A 17,970-nucleotide genomic window follows, 5' to 3' on the forward strand; every position below is an offset into this window, starting at 1 on the left:
GAAGTGCAAGCCTCTTGGCAACATTGTAGCACGCACAACAGGGACACACGCAAGCTTCGGAAGCTCCTGACTGCTGAGCTGTTGGGAGGACATTCAACCACGAGTTACTAGTCAAGTCTCCAGATTCTTTGAGGGATACAAAGTTAGTCCTGACCAAGGTATGTCAACGACACTTTTCAACCACGCTAAATAAAACAGATGCTCCACCACCCAGTCAGAGGACTTGTTTAGTGCACATCCATAATCTATACCAATTCCGGATTCACCAGGACATCACTGACTTTGTAATACACGTTTTCCTGCTGTAAAAACGGAGCTGCCTAAAGATGACTTTTCCATTGTTGTTGGTGAAGAGAACAGACCCAAGTGGGTGCAGACTGACGTGAAAAACTCAACAGATTTGTTAGGGCAATGCGACCACAACATGTAAACATTTAAACCAATTCCTGCTAGACAATTTCTGCAATTATGAATATGCAAGCTATACTTCAACAATGATCTTGGAGTTCAGAGGACCTTACAATCAAAATGGGCCAAACAACGCATTTTCTTAGGCAAAGTAGTCATTGTATACGCACGTTCAACATAGGCTTTTCCTTTGACAGAACCTGACAGACCTCATAGTTGGTGTAGCCTTTAAAAACACAAGGTCACCACCATGCCATGATGAGGCATCTACTTAAAACACCATGCTTAATAAAAATAGCCTTGCTTTTAAATACAGACCTTAATGAAGCTTAAAAATTTCTAATGACATGAATTGGTTATGTGGGGGAAAAAAAAACTGTGTTTTTAAGTGCAACAGGTCGTCTCTTCCCCGCCCTCCCTCCCCCAAAAAGAAAAGCTGTACATTTGCTGGTGCACATACATGCATGTGTATCTGACAGACCTCAGAGTCCTGATACCATCCCTGGGGGAAGACAGCACTATTTCATCATGTTAAATGCCCTAAATATTATTTAAAACAAACCCTGTGAAGGCACCTTCTATACAAGCAGCAAGTTTTTTCCATAGGAATGTTAGCTATCATGTTACTAATAAAATCCACTATATTTATCAGCACTTATATATGGTTGTGGTACATCCTTGCCAGATATGATTTAATTAGGGGAGAAAACTGGCCAAGAAGCCTTCTTGCTTATCAAAGTAAACAGATAACCCTTCCAATAAGATGTACCACAACCAAAAATGAGAAAAGACAGGAACTTATTTTATTTTAAAATAAACATTAAAGACACCCCCCCGCCCTTCAACCCCAGCCCCTTTACAAAACTTCTGAATGTGGAATGTTCTCAAGAGTCCTTCAATAGCCTATCATTTTAGTAGATTACAAGGTCAGCAAAAGTCCAGTTTTCTAACAATGAGTGTTTTAAGAATGGTTTCAAAAATTAAAGCAACTGAAAACCTACTCGTCAAATTACTGAGCTGAAGGCTGAAAACAAAATCCAGTTTCTGGACTACAAGTATCATTAACTTAGCAGCCTTTGCTTAATACATGGGATTAATTCAACAGGAAGCCAAAGTGGGATGCAACAGCAAGCAGCAGAGAAGTCCACAGGCACGTCGAAGTACAGCTAGCACTCCAACTGCACACAGGAGATCCAACATAGCATGAGAGAGGCTAAGTCACTACTGCACTGGGCACCCCCAGGAAACCTGGGGGGATTCCTCATGTAACGGAAGAGATCACTATTGTGGGCAAGACCAAAGCCTTGAAGAAGAACCGAACTCCATTCATGTGGGTAATTCAAGAGAAAGCAGTAAATGCAGGTACACAACAAAAGCTGTAGGAAAACCTCAGTGGAACAGGAGATAACTGAAACTTCAGAGACAATGAACAACTCTATGATCTCAACTGCGTATGTCAGCTGCTCAACACCAGTGTTCCAGGATACAATTTTTATAAACACGTTTTATTTGTTTTAATTATACCATTAGAACTGAAACTGCTGGCTGTCATTTCCCTTAAAAGGGGAAATCGATCCAAACACATCCTGGTGCTTTTCAAAAGATAGCGATTTTAAAGGGCGGCAGCGGCAGGCGTTTGATATCCTTTTCTTTTAAAAACCTTCAGGCTGCAGAGAGAGACATGTGACCCAAAGTGTTATGTTTATCCATTAGAGATTTCCATCAGTACCTGTACCAATTACTTAGATGACAATACAGCAAGGTCAAGTATTAGTGACAGACAATGTGCATGTCATAAGGAATGATAAATATATAGTACCAATCCTTACAAAAGTCATTGCTATCAAAGAAACTGTTAAATGTGTTCCAAAAGGTATCTAAATACTTCACATTAAATACAGAAGCGGCCATCCAGATTACATCCCATATTTGTTGCAGATTTTTTTAAAGTGCCAATCAAAGCCTAATTTTGCATTTTGGCTTTGTCTTGTACAATATCAGCTGTTACAAAGCAATTTATGTGTATATATTTTTAACCACAGTAGTTTGGCCTGGTGATGAATAGTGCTGTATCAAAAGTAGTCAGCCTTATTTGTGTAATTAGGGACCCATGCATCTTTAGTATGCATCTAAACGTTCATCGCTCCAATTTAAACCAGAAAAAGCGGTGAAATGCAGTCGCTCTGCCAAACCACACTCCACTCTTTCCATCTTCCTTTCATGGGAAATATTTTAGTTTTTGTCAATTACCATCAAAACAACAACTCTAGGGCTGATTTGCTGATTTTTATCCAATGCCAAAAATGAGTCAATCTTGCTTTTTTTCCAAGCCACTTCAATTATAACCATGGAGACCTGATCACCCCAAAAGTGTGTGTGTTTTGCTTTGCTCCTAAGCAAGGGTGAGGAATCTGAGTATCATGTGCAAGGCTCAAGATGACGCTTAGGACAGAACATGCAGAGTAAAGATCGTTTCCTTCCATATCCAGGTAACATAAAGCTGACAACTCTAGTCCTGTCTTTATGGGGTGAAAACAGTCCCTTTACCAATGAGTTTCCTGAAAGGGAGAACAAATAGATAATAACTCTTCTGGTAACATGTTATGGGACACTGGCCAGTGTGTTTTTGGCGTTTTAAACGTAATCCTGTGAACCAGTTTAATTCACTTGCTGAGTGTTCATTGGCGGCATCCCTCGGTTGGGTCTTGGGGGCCCTCCACGACCTGTAGAACAGAACAAAACAGGCTTTTAGGTCTTCTCACACACTGGTATTTCAATTTCTCTTTCAAGACAAAATCCCAAAAGATAGACACAGGCATGAAATGCCAGGCCTCAAAAGCCTTTCTCCATGTATTGAAGATTTCTTCTTTTACAGATTTCCCTGTGCATGTTTACTCAAATCTCTTCAGCTCAACTGATCATTGATATTCATTGTTCATTCCAAAAAAAACAAAAACAAAGCAAATACTTTCCAATATAAACACCAAAAGGAAAAGAGAGTAACTTTTAAGAAGAAAATGCACAGCATTCACTTAAAAGTAGGATTGGGTGGCTGTGCAACAAGGCTACAAACCTAGGTTCTGTCCTATTACAATCAGGACCAGGATTGTTTTAACTCGAGTTCCTTTCATTTGTTTAGCTAACTAGCTCCTAGTTATTAAACACCCCAAGACAAGAGAAAAGAAAATAAGCCTGATGCAAATATTGAATACCCTGTGGCATACTCACCCATCTGTCATGGCTACCCCACTAATTCTCAACTCATCTCTTCTTTACAAAAGATGTTTATAATGGAACTGAACATTTTCACCAATGACTACGCTACTCTTCCCAACATACTTGGCACACATCAGTCAGACTGTACTATGGTCACCTTTTCTGCCTCAAGGCTCTTGCTCTCATTTTCATCCAGAACAATCCCCCAAAGACCAAATGCAAACAGCTGTGTTCTCTGAAGCCTTCCCCTACCACCAAGCTGGAAAGTGATCCTGGGGCACAGCCCTCTCATCACCCACTCACTTGTAAACTCCCTTTCAGAAGGTCTCTCAGAGAGAAGGGCAGACTTTAAAGTGGAAGCCCAGTGTTCAAATCCTCACTTTGTCATGTAACAGTAAAGACTGATATTTATGCAAGACTTGTTAAGGTTTGCCCAGTACATTACAGACCTCTCATTTTAAGGTCATCATAATGTCAATACCTACTATGATAGGCAATTCTTTCATTTTAAAATGAAGAAAAATGAGGCTCAGTGACATTAAGTGACAAGTCACTCAAGAGTGACAGGACCCAGAATTCCACACCAGGTCCTCCTCATTGTAAGACCAGCTCTCTAGTCACTCCACATGACCACTGTGCTTCTCAATAGCTGTATTTCTATGGATGAGACATTGAGCCTCCAGGGTCTCTAAAAAAAGGAAAAAATGACCCTGTATTGCCTACCCCTCACGGGGAGGATGTAAGGAAAATTATTCACTAGTCTTAAATTACTATGAACTTGCCTGTACTATTCATGAAACCGGTAGATTTATATGCAGTGGGTAACTTAAACAAAGTTAAACTACTAGCACCCATCACCCAACTCTCTACCAAGAGAAAGGAATCTCCAAGCATCAATGTCCAACCTTTGTACTTACAAATGAAGGGGGGATAAGGGTGGGGCTCATGCAGGAGATAAATGGCTCACCAAATGTCACACAAGTGGCAAGTATCACAGGTGGGATTTGAATCGGGGCCCTCTGACCTACAATCAGTGCTCACCACTGTACCTGTCACACTGCTTCACCTTAGTGATCAGATGACTCCCTTCCCCAAAATTCGGAAAGGCCTATTTAGAGTTTTCAAAATCAGTAGGACTATTAGCAAAATAGGTAATCTATGAAAAAAAGGAGCTAAAATTCTCTACATATCACAAAAAACATCTTTCTAAAATGGCATATTTTGTATGAGAATCTATCCCTAAAGAGTCAGGGGTAACTGTTTAAGATTTGTACTACAAGTAGCGATCAAAATTGAGTGGCTTTTAAAAGAAAAAAGCTACCTTAAATGATTCTCAGAATTTTTACAGAACTAATGTGTAAGTAAAAAAGTGGTTCTGTTCACAAATACTTACTTCCACATAAAAGTATTACTTAATGAACTTGACAGGAGAAACTAGTTAGGTTTATGTGATCATGCACTATAAATACAAAAAATATTGTAGTAAACAAAAATCAATTCTTCACCAGAGATAAAGTTTAAAGATAAAATCTACTAAACCAGAATTCCTAACTTAGGAATGCTTTTAGGGAACAAAGCTTCATACGATACTAATACCATTTCCACTACACTGAAAAGTCAAACGGTGGATATGCATTTCCCCCCAAGAAGCAAGCAACTTTGCCCCCAGCTGCATCTGTAGGTCACTCGTTCCTTCCTCCACCTGGGTCTGGCTGAAGTCCTACTGTTCTGGAGTAGCTAATCCCTGCCAAGAATTTAAGACTACCCTAACAATTCAAGCCTTCATCTATGCTGCAAGGTCTCTTCTTGCTGAGGGCTGTAAGAGGAGAATTACAAGTGAGACAGGATGGCCAGTAAAAAGTATAACATGCTCAAAAATTCCAACTATATCAATAATGCTCTCCCATATAGAATAGGCATATGTCTAATGTCCCAGAAGACAGAAAATAACAGGTTGTGATAAACTCTACCCTAGCCAGGCCATATCTAGAATACTCTAGTGAAAGCCATAAACAAAATGAACTTGTCTAGAGAAGGGCAGCAAAGATGGTGAAGGTTCTAGAAAACACCATGCAAAGACTGAAGGAGCTCAGCTGGAAAGGGGGAATATGACAGCAGTTAGAGGCTGGCAGGGTGGTTACATGGAAAAGATGCAATAGGAGCAAATAGGAGCAATGGAGAGAAGACTGAAAAACTTCCCAACAATGACAGTTACCCAAAGGAGACAAATCCTGACTTGTTAAGAGATGGTGCTTATTCCAAGGCACCTGGAAGACAGGCCTGAGACCCCTTCCAGGGCTTGGAATCTTTGACAACTCCCTCTGTGGCTCATTCCATTGCCAATCTCATCTATTTGTTGTGTTTGATGCTCTAGGCTTTCTCCATGAATAAAAGTGGAAGAGAAAAATGAAGAGAACCCAAGAACCACATTCCCCAAAGGAGAAGGCAGCATTTCACAGAACTTTTCCCATGAGTTCCTCATCAGTGTATGTCTTCAAGCACTTGGCACTGGCAACTACTTTTTTTAAAAGCCAATCTTAAAAACTCACTTTTACAAAAGTGAATCTTTGACGAATGTACCCAAATTTTATATAGAAAAGTAAAACGGCAGAAGTGCCTTCAATATATTGACCGAATAAATGGTGAACAGCCAAAGGAAAGCACAATCCAAGTACCAAACAGGCAAACAGGGTACAAAGGTCCAGTGGGATTGGGTGGAGAGAAAGAACCCTCAAGCATCTGCATCTAATCGACAGGCAAAGGGGAATCTGGAAGAATAAGAGCCTCCACATACTCTAAGAGATCCTACAGGGTATACTTTGCTAGGGACTGGGGGAAACCTAAGTTTAGATAATATGCAGGACTTACATTTATGGTCTACACAACCTGCCCAGAGCAGAAGGGGTAAGTCTTCAGGAAGGTCATTTTGGGAGAGAGAAGAAGGAACACTTAACAGAAGTACCAATTTAGTTGGATGTCTTGGTAGGAGGTATACCTTTTTTTTCTCTCATCTTTATTAAAATACTGTAATAATATTACTTCACATTACTTTTGATTGCATATGCTCAGAGCTTTAGTGATAATTTTAACTTCCTAGTCTAGGAACACCTAATGAAGTAAAAAATGACTTCCATGAGAAAATATGTTTCCCAAGTTCCAAACCATCAAGTTATAAAAGGAACTTTTGGAAACAGCTTGGTAAGTGTACGAGTTAAGGGCTCACTATAATTTTCCAAAGGAGCTACAGAGTTGGCAACTTGCCTCAGTAAGGAAAGTTATCTTAGTAGGAGTTAAAAGATCAAGAACAGCAACATATAAAAAGTCAAACACAAAAAATGACTAAGTGATCGTGTAGATGTAAACATTACTACTGACTATGTACATACAAACACTTCTGTGTAAGTTTTAAAAGTTCCTTACACACACACAGCTTTTAAAAACCAGCAAAAATTATTTTTCAACATGAAAATATATCATGAGCAAAAAAACTGATTGGAAGAGAGCGTGTTCAAGATTTGGATCCTTACGTCCTAGAATTTCTAAGACAGAGGCTGGACTCACCAATGGGCATAAACCAATGGAGAAACATGAAAGCTCTTACAGTCACCTCCCTCATGTGTGGTCATCCAGCCTAAGTCTGAACACCCTGTGTGAAGAGGAATCTATCTACCACTTTTTCCCTAGGAAGGGGACACCCTCTTCTGTATTGTTCCAGTTTTAGACAATCCTCACCTTGCAATATTTTAGTTTTTGCAGGGTATACTGTCAGGCAGCAAGGAATTTGGGTCAGGAGGGGGTGAAGACCAGAGTAATATATAATGTCCTAGTTCTTATCCAAGAAGGTCAAGGAAAATCACTTTACATACTTCCTTCCAAACACTTAGGAAGAATCTATTGATAAAACAAATGTTAAGTGCCTACTATGTGCTATACTACATTGTACTAAATGCTGGTTATACCAAGAAAGACAAAAGCCAGTCCCTGCCCTCAAATAGATTGCGCTTGGGGTATTTCCACCAGGCCAAACAATGCTAGTTTCTGCAACTTTCTTTAGGATTCCATTATCCTGGGAACCTTCACCCAGATTCCTCCAAGTGTAGTTTGTCAGAGATTCTGAGTTAAGAGATATCAAGAGCCCATGTCTAGAACAATAATCTTTTACAGCATTTGCATTAAATAGACCTGACGTCTTTTGCTTAAAGATTTCCAGAGAGGGGAAACTCACTACTTTCCCCAGGTAACATATACTATTTTGGGAGAGTTCTAATTGTTTTTTTCCTTTTCTGGAATCAGGAGTCAATAAACTTCCCCAAATTTCATCCAATGCCCCTGCTTCTAAAGTCACCCTGTAGCTAATTAAAAGGTCTGTTGCGATAAAGTTTGCATGTCAAAATTATCTTTAAAATAAAGCAAACCCTACACCTATTACAATATGCTTCTGTAGCTCACTAGTTATAAGAGATTCTCTGGGGAATCCCCTTATAAAATGTCACATCCTACTAAAAATCAGGTTTTATCTAGCACACTCTAAAGCCTCATTTTATGCTTCAGTAAAATCAGAACATCCAGACTTTCTTTACTTAACACTATTTTTAAAGAGAGAGAGATCAAATGAAAACATTTATGTGAAAACACTTTAGATATTATATAATGCTAAACTGATTTAATAAATTAACATGCAAATAATTGTGGTATTTGCTTAAAATGGTACCCATTCCATCAGAGCCAAACAATTTACCCCCTGGTAACTAATCTATGGCCATGACTATGGTACTTTCTGGGCATTAGCTTCCTTATCTTCAAAAGGACCAGGTTGATTTAAATCTTGAAAGTCACTTCTAACTCAAAGTAACAAAACCTTGACCTTTTTAAAAATAACACAATCATATCTCTGGTGAGGACAAAAACAAATCTAAATGCAGATGAGGAATAGTCAATGCACTCTGGTAGAAAACTGTTACATGCCCACTCTTCTACATTACCTCTAGGAGCTCCCCGTGGTCCACTCTGCCCAGATCCTCTCTTGAAGTTTTGTTGATATCCATCCTAAATGACAAAAAAACATGAAAATAAGACAATACCTACTGATATAACACTCGTAAAATGCCAGGCAAGATCAAACACATAAATACAAATCACTTTCCTAAAAATTACCTTTGAAGTTTAAGAAGCAAGCACATTTTTTCCTCTTTTTTTTTTTAAGATTAATTCTCCTCAACCCCTTTAAACTGTCCACTACCAAAATAAATTAGCTGAAAATGATCATTTTACAAAGATCCCACACTAAGAGAAAGAACAGAGTCAAAAACACTATCTTTAAGACTACTTCCTACTTTAATCTCATGACTTTTTAGAAATTCACGGAAGAGACTAAGTACACTAAATAGATTCTGAAACTGGTTCATCAAATCTTGCTTCAACAACTGATGCTGTAATGTGACATAAAAACATTGTGTTAAAAGAAACACTCTTGCCTGGAATCATTTTCTTTGCATGTACAAAATATATACAGTCTGTCTCTATAAATAACAAAAACAGAAAATATTAGCTTTGTATTCTTCCCTATCATAATCACCTATCCTATCATTAGTGTAATTAGTTTAGTTTTTAAGCATAGTAAAACATGTTTACTCACCCGCTGGTAATTGGAGTAGTCTCGTGGAGCATTGAACTGGGATTGCGTGTAACCACTATTTGGAGTGTTAGAAAACGAAGGGCGGTAGCCATCATAGCCTCCTAAAAAAGATAAAAGAAAAATAGTAATCTTCACAAGAGATTTTAAATATTTGTCCAAAGACTTATATCAGAAAATGAGGAATGGAGACAGTGTATGAAGAAGGCAGGGTAAGATAAGGATTGCTGGTAAGACATTCCCCCATCTCTTTACTAGAAAAAAAAATTATGTTTTTCAATTTCCTAATATTCCTGACCTTCTGTATTCATTAAGTGGCTGCGCTATGTGCAAACATCATGATAATCACTGGAGGGAGACAGTGAAAAATAACAGATTATTCCTCTAATAGAACTTACAGTCTAGAAAGATAGGACAAATACTTAATGCTAAAAAGTAATGATGCAACTGCTACAATGCAAAATAAATACAGGTAGGTATTAGTTGAGGTCAGAGAGCTCTTTTGAAAAAAGAGACTGCAATTAAGGTGGGGTGTGAAGTAGAAATAGTTGTAGTACTCATTGTCGAGCACACACTAAGTGTTTAGTAAATGCTTGCTGACCAATTTTAAAAGAAAAGGTTGGGACTGAGAATTAGGGGTAGAGACAGCAAAGGAAGACAGCAAAGTCCAGGTGTAAGAAAACAGCATGGACAAATTATGAAAGTAGGAAATTGATGGTCTATTTGAGAGGGAAAAGCTTTTGAGATAAAACTGTACAGGTTAGTAGTATGGTGCCCAAATTGGAAAGGTTTGGAACACGTTAACAATCATCTATACTCAAGGTCTTTGTGCCAGACACTGGAATAGGTGACAGAGATAAAACAAACATCAATCTTTTGTTTGTCAAGAAGCTTATGTTCTATCAAAAAAGATGACTTATACAAAGTGATTCTAGTAGGGAGGCCCAAGGCAAGGCCTTCTGGGGAAGTGAAGCCTGAGCTAAGTTTGAAGGAAATAGGGATTCTAAAAGGCAGAGGTGAAGAGGAATGCATTTTAGCCAGATGGCACAACCCAGACGCAGGTGCAGAGACTGGAGTATACTGGCTAAAGAGACTGGAAATGTAGGTTATGAGCAGACTGTGAAAGGCTTTAAATTATCAATGGAAGAATTTGTGTTTAATGCTAAAGTTACCAGGGAGCAACATGCCAGGCCCATGCTTTATCACTGGCATCTATGAAGCAGAGAATGGGTAGGGCAAAGTTTGGAGGTGAGGAGACCACTTAGATTACTGCTGGATCAGGGAAGAAATGATGTTGCTCTGTCAGGTAACAAAGAGCCACTGAAAAACAAGTGACAAAATCGCGATCAGTGCATAATGACAGAGTGTGAGCACCTTAAGGGAAGGAACTACTTCCTTTGGCCTCTGTACTCTAGTAACTACCATAGGGTTGACTGTAGATGTTTTATAAATTTTGTTTATTGGAACTCATTCTTTACCTCTAAATCCATTGGCAGGGCCCCTATATCCATTCATCAAGCCTCTAGTGCCACGAGATCCTCCACGTGACACTCCTCGGCTGTTGTAATAGGGCTGACTACTACGTGGAAATCCAGTGTTCTGCTGTGGAGGCTGCTGGTGGTTACCTGCCACCTGATGCGACTGGTCCTGGGAACCATGGTAGGTACCAACCACTAAAATACAACACACACACAAAAGCCAATATAGGACTATACAGTACATCCATGTACATATACACATACGAATATATGTGCGTTCGTCCTTCATTGCCAAGGAAGACCATGCCATCAGAGAAGTAATGACATGACTTGCATTTGACTGTGTTTTGAGTGAGAGAGGGCTGTGCAGGTCACCAGCCTCACTTTTCCTCCAGAGCCATCTGAATCCAGTGACCAGATATTCATCAGGATGACTGAAGATGACCCAGGGTGAGGCAGTTGAGGTTAAGTGACTTGCCCAAGGTCACACAGCTAGTGCGTGTCAAGTGTCTGAGGTGAGATTTGAACTCAGGTCCTCCTGACTCCTGCACTGGTGCTCTGTCCACTGCACCACCTAGCTGCCCACATACAAATATAAGGGCATGGTTAAATATAAGAGCCGATTTAATTGGAATTTTAAATCCTATAAAATATTTTGCACATCATTCTGTATGTAAGACATAAAAGATAATATTAAGAGTTGAAAAGAATCTGGTCCGATATGCACCACCAAATAGAAACTCATGTTATAGCTTCCTTCATTGAAGATCATCTACCACACATTTGAACATTTCCATTAGGATGAGCCTATCCTACCAGCACAAAGTTGTCACATTTAAATTTTTTCCTCAGAACAAGTCAACATACAAATTCCATGTGTTTTTTACGCATTGACTACATCTATCCCTCTGCAGTTAACAGAAATAAATCTAATCGCTAATAATATAATGATTATTATCTAAGTTCCTAAGCTAAACCATGCCAAATTCCTTGAACTGCTGTTCCTCGTGACATGGTTTCAACATTATGCTTGGTACATACGTAGTTTGACAATCTTTTTCAAGGTGTGCTTAGATATGCTAGATATGATCAAACCAGTATTAGAGCAGGTCTATTAAGCACAATATAAAATACAAATAACTGTCATTACTGACCTTGTTCTAGACCAAGAAGTCCTAAGTTGTTTTTTTTTTTTGTCATAAATCTCACAGATATACTCCTTGGTAGTCTGGTGATACCTATGTTCTCCTTCTCAAAAAAAGTTTTTAAATGCATAAAATAAAATAGCACAAGATCACAAAGGAAACCAATAATATTGAAATAAAAAATTAATTTCCCTCCCACCCAAGGTCAAAATCTATCTCCAGAAATGTTGGGGGTCCTTAGACCCCAAGTTCAGAAATCTGGTTCTAGAATAATTCAACTAACATAAAATGAGCACGCATAATTACTTATTTCCTACATCAAGTTATTTGAAAATGATTTTGTATATCTAGCAGGACAGATATGAGGATAGAACCTGGTGGAACATGATTACATTTTTCTCAAAATACCCATGTCTATACTTTTCTTTAATCAGGTACTGATGAAGAAGAACATAAGCATTTACAATTAACTCACAACTTTTGTAAACAGAACACACTCATATAACATTTCTATAGTCCAATACTAATTTCATGATTTCAAAGACCAGATGGAAATGGCTATAAAACTCTATACCAGGGAGATTAAAAGACAGCAGAAATAGCCCAGTGACATGGCTCACCTTAGCGCTGCTCATTAATAAAACCTGAGATCTTTTCATGCTTCTTTCTAAGGGCAAGGATTTACTTTTATTTCTTTATCTTGCTCCTTACTATTCTGCACAGTGCATTATAGAATAGTAAAGAATATTTACTAAACACAAGATAAATCTACAAGGATAAGAGGCCCTTGGAGTTATAGCAGATAAATTAAATCACATCATCTTATCCAGAATCCTTTGGATACTTGAAATGCCCATGAGTCAAGTGCCATACTGCTTATTTTCAGTTCCAAAGAGCCTATGTTACCCGCTCTAGCAAGTCATCTCTCCTGCACTCGCTGCCCACAGCCCCCTCCCCTCCCCCCTCCCCCACAGCCCTCCATCCTAAGGATACCAGGCTTGGGTCTTTGAGCTGGTGTTGAACAATCCTGTTGCTGATCCTAAACTTGATGATCAAAAAGTGGGAAGAAGGAGCAAACTTACTTTTCAAATGGCCACTGGAGGGGGTTGGGGGGAGGGGGTGGCAGATGATGGTGACTAGAAGCTCGTCACTTTCAGCAATCATACAATGTACTCTTACTTTCTAAGTAAGCCCCAAGTTGCCAGGAAATCTCTAGAACCGTTCCTGAATGGTCACACTGCTAAAAGCTGATACCCTAACAGCCTACTCTACAGTGACAAAAAAGTTAATGCCATAGGCAGGGACTAACTTTTCGATGGCATTTTTTAGCAGGTATGTCACTTTGAGCATCTTTTCAGTTAGGTCGCAAACTGTACGGAAATGAATTTTAAGCCCTCACTGTTACTACTCACTCCATCCCAGAAATCTCTTACCTTGACTCCCTTTCTTTGAATATGGTATATAAACACCCAATGAATACCACATTATCTTTTCCTACATTATGACCATGACTCAAAACTACATTTCTAATGGTCTCTCTGAAGTCACCCACTTGAAAAGATTATTCTCCAGACTTAAGATTATAAAAACACATCTACTTAAAGGTACACAGCACCTGACTGTAATAGCACCTTCAGGACCGAATTTTATTGCCTTTGTTCAAAGACACTCCAGGGAGGAATGGGAAGATACGGATCCCATTTCAGAGCTGAATTCATAACGCGAATAAAACGTCACCAGTAGTCACTACCATTTTAATTCTGGCCCAGTCATTTTAACCCTGAACTCTGCAAATGAACAGTAACAGTTACATTCATCACTAGAGCAGGCTCTTCTCTTTAGTATGACTGCAGCTATCTAAGCACGTAATATTAAGATGTGAAAAATGACCAATTTAGAAATTCTACAAATAGGACAAATCCAACCAAGAGAGTCTCAGGATTCAGAATATTAGAGCAAGAAAGGGACTGTAGAGATGATCCCCTTGAATAATTCTCTTATTTTACTATGGAGGATTCCAGAGATACACACAGTTAGTTACCAACAGAACCTGTCTCCTTGCCCTGTGCTCTTTCTATTACACCATGAGTATCATACTATAGTGATATGATCATGGCCAGCAGGCACCATCTAGAAATTCATCACCACAATAAAGACTGAGCTTAGGAGAATGGTTATGACCAAATAGAATCATGTGCCCATTTAACATCATTTTATACCACCTACAAAGTTTCGTATCCAAAATGGCCAGCATGTTTTACGTGAAGATGCAGCCAAAGTAGATTAGTGATTGCCTAAGAAAAGATTTGTGAATCCACAGGGATGCTATCAGTTGTGAAAACCATGGAATATTTGAGAGTACTTAAAATTCTGTAGATGGACAAAGCACAATTTTGAAAGATGAATCTCACAGAAAATTTTCCATTTTTTTAGGCATTTGACTACTGCCACATGAATACGGGCTCTAAATGAGAGGAGTCCAAGCTCTGCATGGGTTAGATGTAATAGATTCCCATGGCTGGGAAGTAAATATAAAAACTGTTTTAGAGACTGTCTTACCACTTAACATTTGTAATCCATTTATCATCTCTACCCTAAATGTTTGCTCCATAAATAATTTGGATCACTGCTTTAATATGGTCAAGTTTAAGAGCTAAGTTTAAATAAAGTGATCTAGCTCTGAACAGGTTTAGGCAACATGGCAGATACATCTAGGGTCAGATCAACTAGGAGTCAAGTAAAATGTGAGTATGCTTCCCATTACATTACATAATGACAGCCTTTCTAGGATATTACTTCATTTAAGTAAGCAGACACTACAGATTTCAGTCCCTGACCTTTTAATTCTTGATATTTTCAAATACAAAGTAGCTACTCAATGTATCATAAGCAAAAGATAACTGATGTCCATGGCTAGTGCCGTATCTAGTCACAAAACCTCCTTATGAACTATGAGTGCTTCATTCTGTTCATAAACAATCTGGATGTTACCAAGGAACTACACAGGAAACAAGTTAGTTATTTAATCGAAATATGATGTTTACCTACCGGCCTGAAGCTGCTCTTGCTGAAGTTCTGTTTGCTCTACTTGGTGAGCCTGATTGGAAAAGCTCTGGTTGTAACTAGCCTGGTACTGATTCTGTTGCTTTAAAGTTTCTGGCTCATTAACAGGAGGAACGGGAGCATTCATATTGAATACCTGTAAGAAGATAAAAAGTTATGAATATACCATCTGATGAGATAATTTAAAAATAAATTAAGTGTGAAAAACAAGTTTCAGAAACTTGCAAACATTGCCAAGTCATGAGCATCCAGACTACGCTCCCTTGCCTACCGTTTGCATGGACTGGAATGGAGCTGCATTGACATTGATGCCACTGCTGTGTAGAGGTTTGCTTGATCCACCTGGGAATACCTGGGGCTGAGAAGCAGCAGGAAGGGGTGAGGACGCTGGGGCCTGGTCTGCAGTCAGTGATATTGCAGCCTAAAAACAGTGCACAAAATATTTGTCAGCAGAGTCCTGTGGTCAAGCGACTAGTCCATGACAATAGGTTACTTCTTTAAATGTACCTTTATATGGTAAGACTAATCTAGAACAAAACATCTCATTTACTCAAATGTGTTTTTTCTACCATAAGCAGTAATGTCCTCTAACGTTCTTTATGCAGTGATCACACACTGCAACCATCAAGCCTACCTGAATCTGGTCAATGGGTTCCTTCTGAGGTCGCTGCTCTCCAGCATGAGAAGGCTGGTACATGGGCTGGGATGTTGTGTATCCCTCACTAGTTGAGGAAACCAAAGGTACCTAGAAGAGAAAGTGTAGCAATTTCATTTGAGGCCCCTTAGATTTGCCAAATGGAGTAGGAAAAAAAAAATCATTTCCCCTCACTGGGAGGACTTAAAAAAATCATCTCCTTGTCAAGAAGCAGAAAAATCTTTTTTGGCAAATAAGCCCCAGACACCTATGAAGAGGCCCTGCCCCTCTGGCCCTGAAGGTGAAGCCTCCCTCAGAGCGGGACTTCTTCAAGAGCTTTCCATCGGCAACCCTAGGGCTGTGCACAGAATAAATGCTTTATTCATTCAAAAAGAAAGAACTGATCACTGCCCAATTCAAAATTGGCCAAAAGATATGAACTAAAAGCAAAATACACCTGTTTTTTTCTAAGATGGAGAATAAAAGTATGGAATACTGCATCTTAAAAAAAGAAGAAAGAACTGATGAAAGTAACAGTGTTTATGCTAAATCCTAATCTTACAGTTAATCTAAAGACTTGAAGACTAGATAACAAAAGTATATGTATAAAGCGCATGTGTATGCATATACACATGCAGAGTGTGTGTGTGTGTGTGTGTGTGTGTGTGTGTGTGTGTGTGTGTGTGTGTAAACAAGTTCTTTAGTTGGATTAACTTGCGTTTGGGTACATCTGTGCTCTGGAGACACAATTATTTCTTTAATATAATCTCTCTGTTATACAGAGCCTAAAATTAAGAAATCGGTGCTTGTGGAATTCACTTGGTAAAATTTTCTCCTTATTTTTGAATGAAAATCTTTCTTCTATCCCTCAACTACAGCCACCAGAGAAAAGTCAAGACAGATACAGGTGAGGCAGCAATAAAGGTTTTCTAAAAATACAAATTAACAATTGATTTGAAATGAAAGGTTAAGGGTCTCCAAACCGAAGAGCAAACTCTAACCAAAATGTGGGTTAATTGCTTGGGTAAAAATGACTACTTCTGTGAGAGCTGGAGTCTCTCAACCCATAAATCAAGGGGGTCTAGACTAGGTGACAGGACCTCTAAAGTTTCTGCTAGTTCTAAATCTATGACCCTCTAAGATCACATAAAATGGGGGGAAAAAAGATCAGGATAGACAATTACCCTCACCTGTGTAGCTTCTGGCTGTACAGGAACTGGATTAGGCTGAGCGAGTCTAGATTCAGTGTGAACTGCAATTCGACAAAGAACTGATAATTGACACGTCGTCATTTCTAAGCAATTCCAAATAGCTATCATTTCAACTACTTCATTTAAGACTAGTCATTTTTATAACATAATTTTTATAATTATGGTAGTAGTATAATGGAAATAACATGGCTAAGATGGAACAAGCCCATATGAAACAAATTTCAAATGATCTTATTGGGAGAACACTCAATTTTGGCAATCCAATTAAAAAAAATTTAATGGGTTACCCATACATACATATATACATTCATGCACACGCACACACACACACACACACACACACACACACACACACACACACATATACACAATGTATTATTATACTGAAAGAAATCACAAACATTAATATTAAAAACTGAAGTCAAAACAATACCAAAAACCATGCCTTTTGACTATGCACAAAAATCAGAAAGAAATGTTTTTGGATATCACTGCCAAAGATCATATATACTTTTTTGGAATTGGGACTGAAATAGTTTAGATTACGTTTCTGTGGTTTTGGAGTTTTTTGCTGTTGGCTACTAAGTTTAGAATAAAAATTTCCATTAAAAGAGTGAGAGAAGAATGTACCCAAATGCCCATTCTGTCTGTGGCCTGAACCAAAGGCTGAGGAGTCGTCATTTCCTTCCCAATTTCTTTATTACCAGCAAAAACGTCTGAAAATAATTCTGCCTCCCATGTATTTATGTATGTATACACACACACACACATATATATATATGTTGTATACAGTATAATTCCAGCTAATCAATTCAAAAGATCTTCATTTGCTCCAGTAGAAATTAGCAAAAGTCCTTGAAAATACACGTCAGACACACTTGTGTGGAGCACTCTCTTTGGCTCTGAAGGTAGACAGTATAACAGGGCAGGCACAGCCCTGGCCTTTGGGTCAGAGGACCAGAGTTCAAATTCTGGCTGTCACTTCATGCCTCTAGGCCTGCTTTCTTCCTTTTACAAAGAAGTCAGCCTCGAGGCAGCAGGTTCCCTACCCCTGACCTAGAAGATCCCTTCCAACCATACATCTATGGTCCTTTGAGTAGCTCAAAAGCAACCTCAGGGATAAATCACTGTTGCTGGTAGTTATCTTTATGAGAAAGTCATACTGAAATGCTTTTTCCAACAG

General features: G+C 38.8%; 1 protein-coding gene across 4 annotated transcripts in view; it reads right to left on the reverse strand.

Annotated features, from left to right (window-relative positions):
* Positions 1–1,894: 1,894 nt before the first annotated feature.
* CAPRIN1 (cell cycle associated protein 1) overlaps positions 1,895–17,970 on the reverse strand; it is a 44,685-nt gene continuing 28,609 nt past the window's right edge. For 3 of the 4 annotated variants that reach the window (XM_072619195.1, XM_072619194.1, XM_072619197.1), the window contains 8 exons: positions 16,767–16,828; positions 15,577–15,687; positions 15,214–15,363; positions 14,928–15,078; positions 10,735–10,929; positions 9,260–9,360; positions 8,607–8,670; positions 1,895–3,131 (listed from right to left, as the gene is read on the reverse strand). In XM_072619195.1, the coding sequence (XP_072475296.1) occupies positions 3,067–3,131; positions 8,607–8,670; positions 9,260–9,360; positions 10,735–10,929; positions 14,928–15,078; positions 15,214–15,363; positions 15,577–15,687; positions 16,767–16,828 (899 nt within the window). In that variant the 3' untranslated portion in view covers positions 1,895–3,066. The remainder of the gene's footprint in view (positions 3,132–8,606; positions 8,671–9,259; positions 9,361–10,734; positions 10,930–14,927; positions 15,079–15,213; positions 15,364–15,576; positions 15,688–16,766; positions 16,829–17,970) is intronic. The other variant, XM_072619196.1, reaches the window with a different exon arrangement.

Source organism: Notamacropus eugenii, chromosome 6 (assembly GCF_028372415.1).
Source record: "Notamacropus eugenii isolate mMacEug1 chromosome 6, mMacEug1.pri_v2, whole genome shotgun sequence".
In the NCBI taxonomy this organism is placed as follows: domain Eukaryota; kingdom Metazoa; phylum Chordata; class Mammalia; order Diprotodontia; family Macropodidae; genus Notamacropus; species Notamacropus eugenii.